General features: G+C 39.2%; 1 protein-coding gene and 1 long non-coding RNA gene across 2 annotated transcripts in view; one reads left to right on the forward strand and one right to left on the reverse strand.

The window, feature by feature from the left end:
* Nucleotides 1–11,785, forward strand: part of GLS (glutaminase) — an 82,805-nt gene extending 71,020 nt beyond the window's left edge. Inside the window, exons 15-18 of the mRNA XM_030326009.2 lie at nt 6,863–6,924; nt 8,006–8,082; nt 8,161–8,224; nt 11,412–11,785. Coding sequence (XP_030181869.1) covers nt 6,863–6,924; nt 8,006–8,082; nt 8,161–8,224; nt 11,412–11,568 — 360 coding nt within the window. The 3' untranslated portion in view covers nt 11,569–11,785. The remainder of the gene's footprint in view (nt 1–6,862; nt 6,925–8,005; nt 8,083–8,160; nt 8,225–11,411) is intronic.
* On the reverse strand, nt 9,861–11,684 carry LOC115521062. Its single transcript, XR_003970944.1, has 2 exons — nt 11,600–11,684; nt 9,861–11,000 (listed from the first exon to the last, which is right to left on the reverse strand). It is a non-coding gene; the product is annotated as an uncharacterized LOC115521062 (long non-coding RNA).
* Nucleotides 11,786–12,076: the final 291 nt, after the last annotated feature.

Raw genomic sequence — 12,076 nt, forward strand, 5'->3', positions numbered from 1 at the left:
TATATGAGCTTGAGCCAAGGCCCTTAACCTCAACGGTAGTAATAAGTAAAAAAATCTATAATTATATTTTACAGCCAGCCTGTCAGGAATGTTTAAAAACAATTACAGCTTTTCAAAATGTTGACTTTTTCAAGGTCGCGCAGTATATAAGTGCAAAGTGATATGATCATGTAATTCTAATTGCTACTGGTACAGAATTAAGACATTTGAGACGAGGAGACAAAAGTCACATAATTCAACTCTTAAACAGGCTTAAAATGAATAGAGTGATAGGATTGGAGGTTTGGGAATGTCTTCTTTTAGACTTGTAAAATTGACAGAATCTCTAACTGCTTCTAGCTGTTTTGGAAAAAAAAAAAGAAATGCTATTTGGCTATGCCAAGCATGCTAGTGTTAAATGACCTCATGTGAACTGTAACATTTTTGTCCTACTGTTGTCATGACTTTGTATAAATAAACTAAGATAAGGTTGTCTGGTTCTGGGAGGTTCTGACACAGAGATTTGATAAGGAAAATGTAGTAGAACTGGAAAATGTGCAGTATGAAGGGAAAACTGGTTGACATTTAATTTGTCAAGGTTTAGTGGCTCCATGCCCCAGTGAAGTTTCTCTTTCCTATGGGGAGGCATACATTAAACTCTGGAGCCCTTCCTTTCTGTAGGCCCCTGTTGAACTATGTATGCTCTCCTTCTTTGTACTGAGGAATAATGCATCAAACCAATGACTCTGTCTCAGCAGTTACTGTTAAGTCATTGCTTTCTAGACTGGCCTTCTTGATATCAAGGTATTTTAAAAGTAACATAACTCAAGTATCCATTGGGGAATTAGGAGAACGAGACTTGATCAATGGTTAGCACACCCACATCCATTGAAAGAGCTGGCTTGGGTTGCATGAGCCATCATCTAATAGGGTGTCCTCCTCCTTCAGTCTGGTTTACAATGCTAGTCATCCCAGAGGGTGTGACAGGATAGCTGGGAACATTTGTGGCACTCTCTTAACAAGACCAGGGACTGGACTGTCCCTAAATGAAATAACACTCCCATCTGCTGTCTGAAAACTGTTAAACTTCCATTTTCTTTCTTGGCATTCTACCCATAGCTCATTTCGTGATTTATGCAAACCTTAAAAATATATGTGACTATTTGCTGGAGTAAATGTGGCTTTAATTTTAAATGGTGCCTGTGCCTGTGTTTTTCTGTCTTGGGGTGAATGGCACTCATTTTGTGATCAAGCTCATTCCTGTCTTGATCAGGGACTTGTACTAAATCAGCCCTGCGAGTAGCCTTTGTTTTCACGGGAAGAATACTAGACTCCATGTTATTCTTTAATAATTGTTTTAACGCAAGCTAGTATTCCCTCCCCCCCTGCCCCCAGCCGATAAGTCACAAAGCCTCTGTACATTACAGTGTTCTGATTTATTCTCATTTTATGTTTCTCTCTCTGAGCTGAAACATGCTTATGAATAAAGTATTCTTATACTCTCAATGAACTGATTATATTCTAAAATTAGCCTTTCTTGGGACTTATTAGGAGTCGTAGAACTTCGGAAATATTGAATAATTGATACATACAATATATAATAAAATCCCTTCAAACTAGCTTGGTCTAAATTCAGAATTTAAACAGGATTTAGTGCATGCATGCAATCACTGGAATAAACATCAGGGATATATTGCTCAGAAGGACTAATATACCTTAAAGAATAAGAACTATGGGTGGTTAATATATCAGTGGTGTGCACGTCAAAATTCTGGATTTCTCTTGAGTCAAATATTGAATAATTAAGTGATACATACAATATATCATAAAATCCCTTCAAACTAGCTTGGTCTAAATTCAGAATTTTAAACAGGATTTAGTGCATGCATGCAGTCACTGGAATAAACATCAGGGATATATTGCTCAGAAGGACTAATATGCCTTAAAGAATAAGAACTATGGGTGGTTAATATATCAGTGGTGTGCACGTCAAAATTCTGGATTTCTCTTGAGTAGTAAAGAGGAGATAACATACATAAGTAAATATATAATGTGTGATAGTGCTGCAGTGAGGCAAATGTAGGAGAAAGAGATGATTTCTGACCGGAGATTGTGAGGTAGGGCTCAGGAAGAGGAGCTAAGAATGAACACTGTAATGAAAAATGGGTGGAGAAAAGATGATTTCAGGCAATAAAAAGTATGTACTGTGGCTTAGTAGGAGCGAAAGGTACATTAAGGGTCGTAGAGGAAGATATGGTATCTGATGACTCCTTGGCATATGCCGTCACAAACACTATGTAGGCAACTGGCAACAAGTCACATGGAATGCTGGATGAGATGCCTGGGGAAGTGTGATAGCAAAGAAGGGGCTTTCAAAGGCTTTCAAGCTGGCCCTTGAGGGAAGGGAAGGATTTGATTAGGAATCTTAGGTGTTCCCAAAAGGAGAAAAAGGAATATAGACAGATAAAAACAAGAGTAGTACTAAGACCAGTTTTGTTGTGTTGAGGTGGAAAGAGAAAAATGAGTTAGCCAGAGTGAAGATTCTTGAATGCAAGGCTAAAGAATTTAAACTTTGTCAAGATTGATTTGGGAACTTTTTGACACTCTCTTGCTGAGAAACCTTCAACTGATCAGAACAGTATTTTGAGATGGGTAGAAATATGTGGGAAAGTTCTGGCAGGTGGAAGAACTAGAAGCAGAGGCAGCAGTTAGGAGGACTGAATAAATTTAGTAATGATATTTGAGGTAAAAGTTAAGGGAGGCAGAAGAATTAAAAATGATTATAATTTAATCCCCCAAGTGATGGTAACAAATTGAATATGTTTGATGTTTTGGGAGAGAATATTGATTTAGCCAGTAAATGGATTCTTTTCATTGCAGTATAATTGATGTATAATGTTGTGGAAGTCTAAGGTGTACAGTGTGTTGATTTGAGTCAACACATATTTAATGAGCACCAATTATGTGTTGTAGGCACTGGGGTATAGTGGGGTAAAGATTAGGTCTCTGCCCCCATGGAGCTTACATTTAATGGGCGAAAGAGACAACAAACAAGTTTAAATATATGTGTGTGTGTGTGTGTGTGTGTGTGTGTGTGTGTGTGTGTATACACATATATATATAGAGTCAGATATATAATGTCAAATATATAATTACATATATTTGATTATATGTATAGATATAGATAGATACATAGATAGATAATGTAAATGATAAGTGCTCTGAAGAGAAAAAGCAAGGTTAGGGATAAGGGATGATGAAAAAGAGGGCAGTGTTTTAGAATCTGTGAGGTAACATTTGAGTAGAGACCTAAATGAAATGAAGGCGGGAGCCTCCTCACTCTCTGGGGAAGGGGCATCCCCAGCAGCACAGCAAGGGTAGCCCCCAGACCAGCAAGGAGACCGCCTGGCCGGTGGAGAACTGCACAGGGCAGAGTGATCGGGAATGAGAAGAACAATGTAACTGGGGAGTAGGGCATTTGGTGTCCTGAAAGCCATGGGAAGAGTTTGAATTTTTTTAGGTATGATGGGAAGTCACTGGGAGTGCTATTATGATCTATGTTTTCAAAAGATCCCTGTAGCAGCAGAGTCAGACGAGGGGAATGAATAGTTAGGAGGCTATGGCAGGCCTCCAGGTGAGATAAGGTGGTGGTTCAGAGCCAAGGGCGATATAAGGGAGGTGGTGAGAAGTGATGGGATTCCATATATATTTTGTTTCCTTCCATGTATATTTTGGAGGTAGAGCAAATGTGTTGATGAACTAGATGTGGGTTATGAGAAATAGACTCAAGGAATATCGCCAGGGTCTATATGGTGGGTTTGTGTGAATTAGTTCTGCCTTTGCATAAGCAGACCCTCTCAGCACATTTGTATGAAGAAGGCTCCCTTCCTCCCATCAGATGTACTTGGGTGCTGGACACCACAGCTCGGTGAGAGGAGCTCAGGCTGGGCGCCTTGGTCAGGCATCCTTGAGGAGGGGTCAACCTGTGCGGTCAAATGCAGCATGCTAACTCAGCTTTTGGCCTGAGCAACTGGGTGACTGGTAGTGTCATCCCCAAATGAGGGAGACCAGAAGAGGAGCTAACTGGGATTGGGGGTGGAAATCAAGTTCTATTTTGTGTGTAAGTCTCAGATGCCTGTTAAACATCCTAGAGGCAATGTCAAGTGGGCAGATGGAGATGGACTCTTGGTGGGGAGCCATCAGAGCTGTAGGGAGGTTTGCTATTTCTGAGTTTGAAATGGCTGTGTGACAAGCAAGTGGAGCTGTTGAGTTAAGGCTTAGGAACAAAGATTTAGATTAAAGACGTAGATTGGGAAATCATTCTGGCAAAAGGAATGTATGAGACCTTTGAGGAAAATTAGACTTAAAAAAAAAATGGAGACTGCCTTTGGCATATTATTCGGTAGTGGAAAGTGGGAGATAACTGTATAAAAGCAAACCAGAGGAAGATCTGGGTAATCAACACTGTGTAAAGACAAGGAGTAAGAGGACAAGGGCTTGTTGGGAAGGTCATCAAGAAGCAGGGCTTCAGAAGGTCGCTGGAGCTTTTGACAGTACAGGTAATAGTGGGTGTGGAGGCAATTGGCAGGGAATTAATAATACAAACTACTTTCAGAAAATACGCACTGAAAGGAGGTAACAGTAGGGTTATATGTTGGTTTTTCAAAACAGGCTGAAGTTGTGTCTGTATTAAGGCAAAAATCAGGGTACCAGTGAAGGAGGGAAAGGTTGAAGGTACTAGAAACAGAAAGGATAAATGAGGGAGCAAGGTTAGGGAATCTGGAGGATATATGTTTAAAGGAATAGGTAAAGAAGTTAGTCTCAGAAATGAGAAAGGATAGATCTGTTTTGCTTTGAGGTTTGGAGAGAAGGAAGGGAAAATGGGTATCAGAAACAGATGTTTTGCATAAGAGAGGAAGGAGAAGTGAGGACAGTTGGTTCTCTTAGTAAATCTGTGGTCAGGGTCATCTGTTTTAGGGGGCACCACTGGTATTAAAGGCCTGAAGAAAGTGGGGATGGGAATCAATAAGAAAAAAAATTGTCAAGCAATGATGAGAGACCAGCTGGAAACAGGAATAATTTCTAATAGCTCATCAGTATTTTTTCTGTGGGCACAAGAGCATAGGGGAATTGAGAATTTCAGAGAAAGAAAGAGATGTTGTATGGAAACTAATTTGACAATAAATTTCATATTTTAAAAAAGAGAAAGAAAAGAGAAGGGAAAAAAAGGAAGGAAGAAAGAAAGCAAGAAAGAAAAGAAAGAGAAAAGTAAAGAGAAAAGAAAAGAAAAAAATTAAGGGCACTTAGAACCGTGGTTTGTAACCCAGAAGAGTGCCTATCAAAACTACCTGGGGACATTTTTCAAAAAGCTGTTTTTCCTGAAATGTATCAAATTGAGGTGTGGGAATAGGACAATTACATGGGAGGGGAGATGCTTATATGTATTTTTAGAACATTCTGTGTGATTCTGTTAAGCTTTCCCCTCCACCTCCAGTGAGAAAAGTGTTGTGGATTTAGGATTAGCAGGAGATTAACTACAGAGTGCAGGCTGGGCGGGAGTAGTGAAGGGTGGCTGCAAGGGAAGCAAATGGACTGAAGGAATTAGAGTAAGGTTTTCTGGAGTAATGTCAACAACAATAGTAAAATTTGGGGAGTGTGCTGAGCTAGTTAGGTTCCTGTACTGCAGAACTTTACAGAGACTTCATATGCCCATGAATCTCTAAGAATGGGATTTTAATCTTTTAAGAAAATACCTGACTACAGGACCCTCCCCCGCCCTTGTTTTAATGGAGCATTTGTGGACAATTTCTACAGAGCGCATTGTGAACATGCTGACCTAGAGAGGTCCAGCGATGGCTAGTTCCAGATTGATTTAAAAGGAAAGCCCTGGGGAAAGGGAAGCCGTTGTGGAAGGGGAATGTCCAAGTTAAGCTATTGAAAGCACAGCTCCCAGGCCTATGGTTTTGTTGGTGGATAGCTGGGTTACTATCTATCCTTCCATTTAAACTCCTGTTTTCTACCGCTGAGTCCAGTGTCCGTTGGAAGTTGCAAAAGACAAAAGTCGGAATTCATGAAGTATTTACATGCGTTATTCAATAGTTTCTCAAAACAGGTTTGGATAAAGTCTCTATGAAAGCAAACCAAAGTCTAAGGACCTTTTAGGATATCTAGCCTTTTCCTTAACTTTAATGACAAGTGGATAGCTGTCAAAAGATATACTTTGAAGTCTTGGAGCACTCACTAGCAGTGACTTAAAATCGGGGGAGTTTACCCACTTTTTGAGGAGAGGCAGTGTCCTAGGCTCTGAGAATGCCCCCAGTTTATACTACCTGGGCATTGGACGGACGACTGTTTTTCCAGTGTAGTATAGTCCGTGAGTTTAAGGTGATTAATACTGAATGTTGTCGCATAAGATTTCCAAAGAAGACAGTGATTGGTGATTGGTGAGGACAGTGATTGCTGGCAGGGATTGGGTGTTTATATTGCGTGATTTAGTTTCTAACAAAGATGTGATGTGAATCTTACGAGTATACAAGTCCACTCAAAATACTGAGACAAACCAAATTAGAAACGTTCTGAATAGTTTTCATTTGCCCTGTGTGTGTTTCACAGGTTCCAAGTTCCCACGTCTGTGCCAATATCATTCCGTTCCTTCCTTCACATAGCTTATCTTTATTGATGAGTTTTCTCTCCTAATCCTCTATTTCAATAAAAAAAAAAATCATACATGGGTATTCTGTTTGGCTATAGATGTGTACTTATGATAACTGCATGTGACCCAGCTGAAGTGTTCAGAGCACATGGAAGTCACTTACTGGTGACAGGAATACATTCTATATGTTTATTTTCCCCTGTGGATGCCTGAACTTTCTTTTCTTCACAGGTGAAGTCAGTGATAAACCTTTTGTTCGCTGCGTATACTGGAGATGTATCTGCACTTCGAAGGTATGTTAACATGGTGGCATATGGCTTAGCGTCCGGTTTACAGAGGTTTATAAAGTTGCTTCTGGGCAAATGGCCATTTTAAGGCCAAAGTCTCATTTCCATTTCTCTCTAAGGAAAATGACCCGAACAAATTTATGTTAAATCCCCATCTCCAGTGACTTAGACTTCCTGTGTAGTCTTGTCCTTTTCTACCTCCTGAAGAGCCCAGACCTCTTTTCTCCCAAGTGGAGACTGTTCAACAAATCTGGCTAATTAATGTAGTGTTTCATTGGAGTTGAATAATGCTGTCTCAGTCCCCATTTACCTTCCCTTTCCCATCTTTGGAGGTGAAGGGGGAGTGAAGATAGGGGCATTTAGTGCTCTGCGGATCACCGGGGTTAGAAAGGTTGCATAGGACTGTGTACTTTACATAAGATCTCTTGTATAGAGTTGCAACTGAATTTTAACATGGAAAAATATCTGTGCTTATTTTCTACCTTTGTCTAAAAGTCAGATTATACGTCTATCAACAGTACTTTATTACAAACTTCAGAGTTGCTAAGAGAATAGATCTTAAGTGTTCTCACCACAAAAAAAAAAAAATTATGTGATGTTGTAGGGAGGGTTAGCTAACACTACTGTGGTAATCATATTGCAGTATATAAATGTATCAAACCCAACACATCGTACCTCAAACTTACATAATGTTCTATGTCAATTGTCTCTAAAAAAGTGTACTTTAAAAATTAAATCGAAGTCTGATTAGTATTTGTAAACTATAGTGTAAAATGTTTAAATAGTGAAAGCATTTAACTTCAGTAATAGGTGTTCGTTTCTTGCCCTTCTGAGGCACAAACTTTAGTATGCCACTGTTCTTTGAACAATAATGTAATGAAGCTGAATTCTGTGAGAAATGAACATTTCCCTGTATCCAAAAAGAGAGGAAGTGGCATTTGCCCCAGAGGCCTTCACATCCCCATCAGTGAGCCTGATAGAGGACAGCATCTGTGACACAAGACCTTAGATGGAACTGATGGGGTAAATGTTACAGGTGTGAATTAAATTTTATATGTAACGAATAGCCATTCTTACACATTTTCAGATTTGCTCTATCAGCCATGGACATGGAACAGCGAGACTATGACTCTAGAACAGCACTGCATGTAGCTGCTGCAGAGGGTAATCTATGAACCACTCATCTTTTTTTCCAGATGTAGTTTCTACTCAATACTAAAATCTACCTGTTTTGTTTTGTAGGTCATGTTGAAGTTGTTAAATTTTTGCTGGAGGCATGCAAAGTAAATCCTTTCCCCAAGGACAGGTGAGAACTTATGTCGTCCCCTTCTAACTTATAAATGGCAAGTCAGTGTTTTATTACAATCCAGGGCTATAACATATGAGTGAAGGTGTTCTTATTAAATCCACCATGTATATATTGGAGACATTCTTGAACTCGCAGTGATGCCTTACAAAGGCAACAAACAAAACCTTGTTTCTGCTAGGGTGATCATTCTCCCTCCGTATCCTATTTCTCATATAAGGATAGTCTCTTATTTAGAATTTTTCAGATTAGTCTGTCAGTCAGTACACTGTATGAAGAAAACAATACTTTATGTTTGGAAAGAGAAAATAGGAATTTTGTCCTTGTGGGGCTTCTAACTACACAGGGTAGACAAGATGAACATTTACAGGAACATATTAAAAATGTGCAAGAAAACTACTGTCACAGAATGCTAAAATGAATATATTGGGGTTTCTTGAAATTCCTAGATTTGTTTGGTGTCAGTTTTAAAAGGCTATGTGGAGTTGAATTTTATTTTTTTTTTTTAAATTTTTTTTTTTTCAACGTTTATTTATTTTTGGGACAGAGAGAGACAGAGCATGAACGGGGGAGGGGCAGAGAGAGAGGGAGACACAGAATCGGAAACAGGCTCCAGGCTCTGAGCCATCAGCCCAGAGCCCGACGCGGGGCTCGAACTCACGGACCGCGAGATCGTGACCTGGCTGAAGTCGGCCGCTTAACCGACTGCGCCACCCAGGCGCCCCTGGAGTTGAATTTTAATCGGTGCTTTGGGGAAGAGATACGATTTGAAGGCACGGAAAGAAGAGAAGGGCATGCTGTCTTCAGTGGGAGAGATCTGCCTGGAATACATTTTGCTCCTCTCCTCTCTCTCCTGATCCACATGGCAAACTTCCATTCATCTTGAAGTAAATGCTGTCCACAACACAGACAGTGATGGAGGCTTGAGAGTGCAGCTTATATATGTATATATATACATGTATGTGTATATGTACATATACACGTATATATATATATACACTTATGTATATATACATACATATATATATACATGCGTATATATACGTATATACGTATATATATATGCGTATATATACACGTGTGTGTATACATATATACTTCAACTCTGTGCTCATATACTTGCGTGTTATGTAGCTGGATGAGCCAGTAATGAGAATATAGGTTTAGAAGAATTGAAGGAAAAAATACTTGATAGAGAGGTTTGTTAGGTATGATTAGGAGTTTTGATTGGATATCTGAGGGTTGTATTAGTAAGTCTGGAGCAAGCTGATTATACTCTGTTAGATCTTTACTATTTTTTAAATTAGAAGTTTGGGTTTTATTCAAGCTGGTTGCAAGAAATGCAGAAGAGTTAGGATGTGTCTGAAAATTGTTAGCAGTTTTCTAAGTATAGTAACACTTGGGTTATCTAATCAAGACCTTTGTTGGCAATGTTCTAAAACCTCATGTCGGGGGGGCAATCCTCCCTTTTATCCCCAAATGTAATACCAGCTCTTTCTAGAGCAAGAAGTTGAAGAGTGTGTTTCCCTTACCCAAACTTGTGCCCTGTGTTTATAATCCCAACTAAAACACTATTTAACACAGGCTGGAAACATTTACTGTGCTTTATAAAGATTAAGACGTTTGGCTTTTGGGGGTTTTTTGGGGTTTTTTTTTTTTTTTTTTTTGCCTTAAATTGGCCTCTAGGAATGTGCTTTGTATGAAAAGTTTTGGTTTTTGCTTTAAATTGGCCTCTAGGAATGTGGAAGTAGAAGTACCCATCTGATGGGAGAAGTTAGCTAAATAACTAACTTGGTAACTGGGTATTCAGCTATTCTAGAATATAAGCCAAACCAAGACAACTCCTTTCTCTATTTTGTAGAATCTTGTCACCTCAAATTGTAAAATAGGCTTGAGTGAATTTAGTGATGTTCTTTAAGTTGACAATTTGTATTATTTCATGGGAGAAGAGTTGTCAAAAAGATAACTTGCAGTTAACGTTCCATTTTCTCAGAAAGACAGGTAATTATATGTTGTAGATGACTGGAAAGTCCCCCACCTCCCAGTGTAAGGCCACGGACTCCCTAAATTAATGAAGGCCAATATGGAAAAGGAGCTGGTTTTTGAGAAACATAAAGATACATGTAAAATATGACTTACCTGATTTAAAAAATGAAGATTACCCAATTTTATCCAAGAATATTTTTTGAGACTGTTTAAAAAACCTTTCAGTTCCATATTGTGACCCCATAAAAATGGGGGTAAAAGGTTAAAGGCAGAGACGGAAAGGAAAGGAGAAACGGAAAGAAGAAAAACCAGAAGCTGATGAGAATAGACCATGAAAAAATGGAGTCAGAGCGTCTGGTAGCCATGGACAAGTGACATAAGTGGAGAGAGAGGCTTCATAGTTTGTGAAGTATTAGGGGATGGATTCTCGCACTCTCATTTACTTGGGTTGCGAGTTTCATAGTATCATCTCCTCTCTCAAAAGGCTGATCAGCTGATTGATTGCTGCTGGCAACCCTTCTTTTCTCTCCTCTTCAGTCTTCATCTCTATCACTCTGAAGAGCACATGCCAGAGACACACTTATAGTGGAAAGGGTAGTTATTTTTCTGGTTGCGTAGTGGTCCATTTGAGCCCCTCAGATGCCCATCCTTACCAGAGATGATGAAAATGTCAGTTCCTCTGGGGCCGATCTTGCTCCTCCAGTGTATGTTTGGGGCCTAATGAGGTCAGAGTTCTTTCCAGACTTCTGAGATTTATCGTGATTTTTGAATTGTCAGGAACACAAATTTTCTATCAAAGGATAGGGTGATGGATGTTATATACCTGAATTTTCCTTGAAGGTTTTATTTAAAGGGAGAGCCTGTGGGCTTTTTATGAAATTGAAAACCAGGAATCCCAGAGGAGTCTATTGTATCTGTCAACACGAGAACTTCCCCTCCCACAGCACTTAGATATGTAAACAAGATCCATCTGTAGAAGATCGTTTTCTCTTCCTCCCCATTTCTCAAGTTGCCTGTAGGACCACTTTTTGAATGATGAGCCCCTTTCTGTTTTTCTTCAATTAATTTTTACTTGTAACGTTGCTAAAATGGCTAAAGTTGAATGGCTCTTAGATCTGCACTTAGTATGTAAGGATGCTGAATTATCACCTTTGTCCAGGAATTATCTAATGACCCAGTGCACGTTCTGCTACTTATTTAGGTGGAATAACACTCCCATGGATGAAGCGTTGCACTTCGGACACCACGATGTATTTAAGATCCTCCAGGAATACCAAGTGCAGTACACGCCTCAAGGAGATTCCGACAACGGAAAAGAAAATCAAACGGTCCATAAGAATTTGGATGGATTGTTATAAAGGTCTTAAGCCCAAAATATAAATCACTTACCTATTTAATTGTGGAAAATGATTATGAAGAACATGTGTATTTCTATCTGGTAGTGATGTCTATTTTACAACATTTGTCATTTCAGTGTTACTGGAGTTTTCTTCACTGTACACACAGGACAAATCTGATCTCTTTGGGAAAAAATAGAAATAAAACAATCTCCCTCCATAATGTGAGCAATATTTACCTCGTGCATTGTATAATTTGATGTAAAAGAAATAGTTACCAATGCTAGCTTAACTGTGTGGTGGTCTTCATGATATATTTATGTGTGTTTTGTGAATTTTTCAATTTGTATGATGAACTTAGGCATTTATAAATTAAGTTTTGTTGTACAGTCTGTCCAAATAGGTCAAGGCTGCCTTTAGAAGCAAAAGAGTGTGATTTTCAGGACTTCAAATGTAGAGTTAGAGCGTCTGAACAACTATCTGCACGTAGGGTTATGTGTTTTAAATGTCTCCCATCACCCAGCTTCAT

This window comes from Lynx canadensis, chromosome C1 (assembly GCF_007474595.2).
Source record: "Lynx canadensis isolate LIC74 chromosome C1, mLynCan4.pri.v2, whole genome shotgun sequence".
In the NCBI taxonomy this organism is placed as follows: Eukaryota; Metazoa; Chordata; class Mammalia; order Carnivora; family Felidae; genus Lynx; species Lynx canadensis.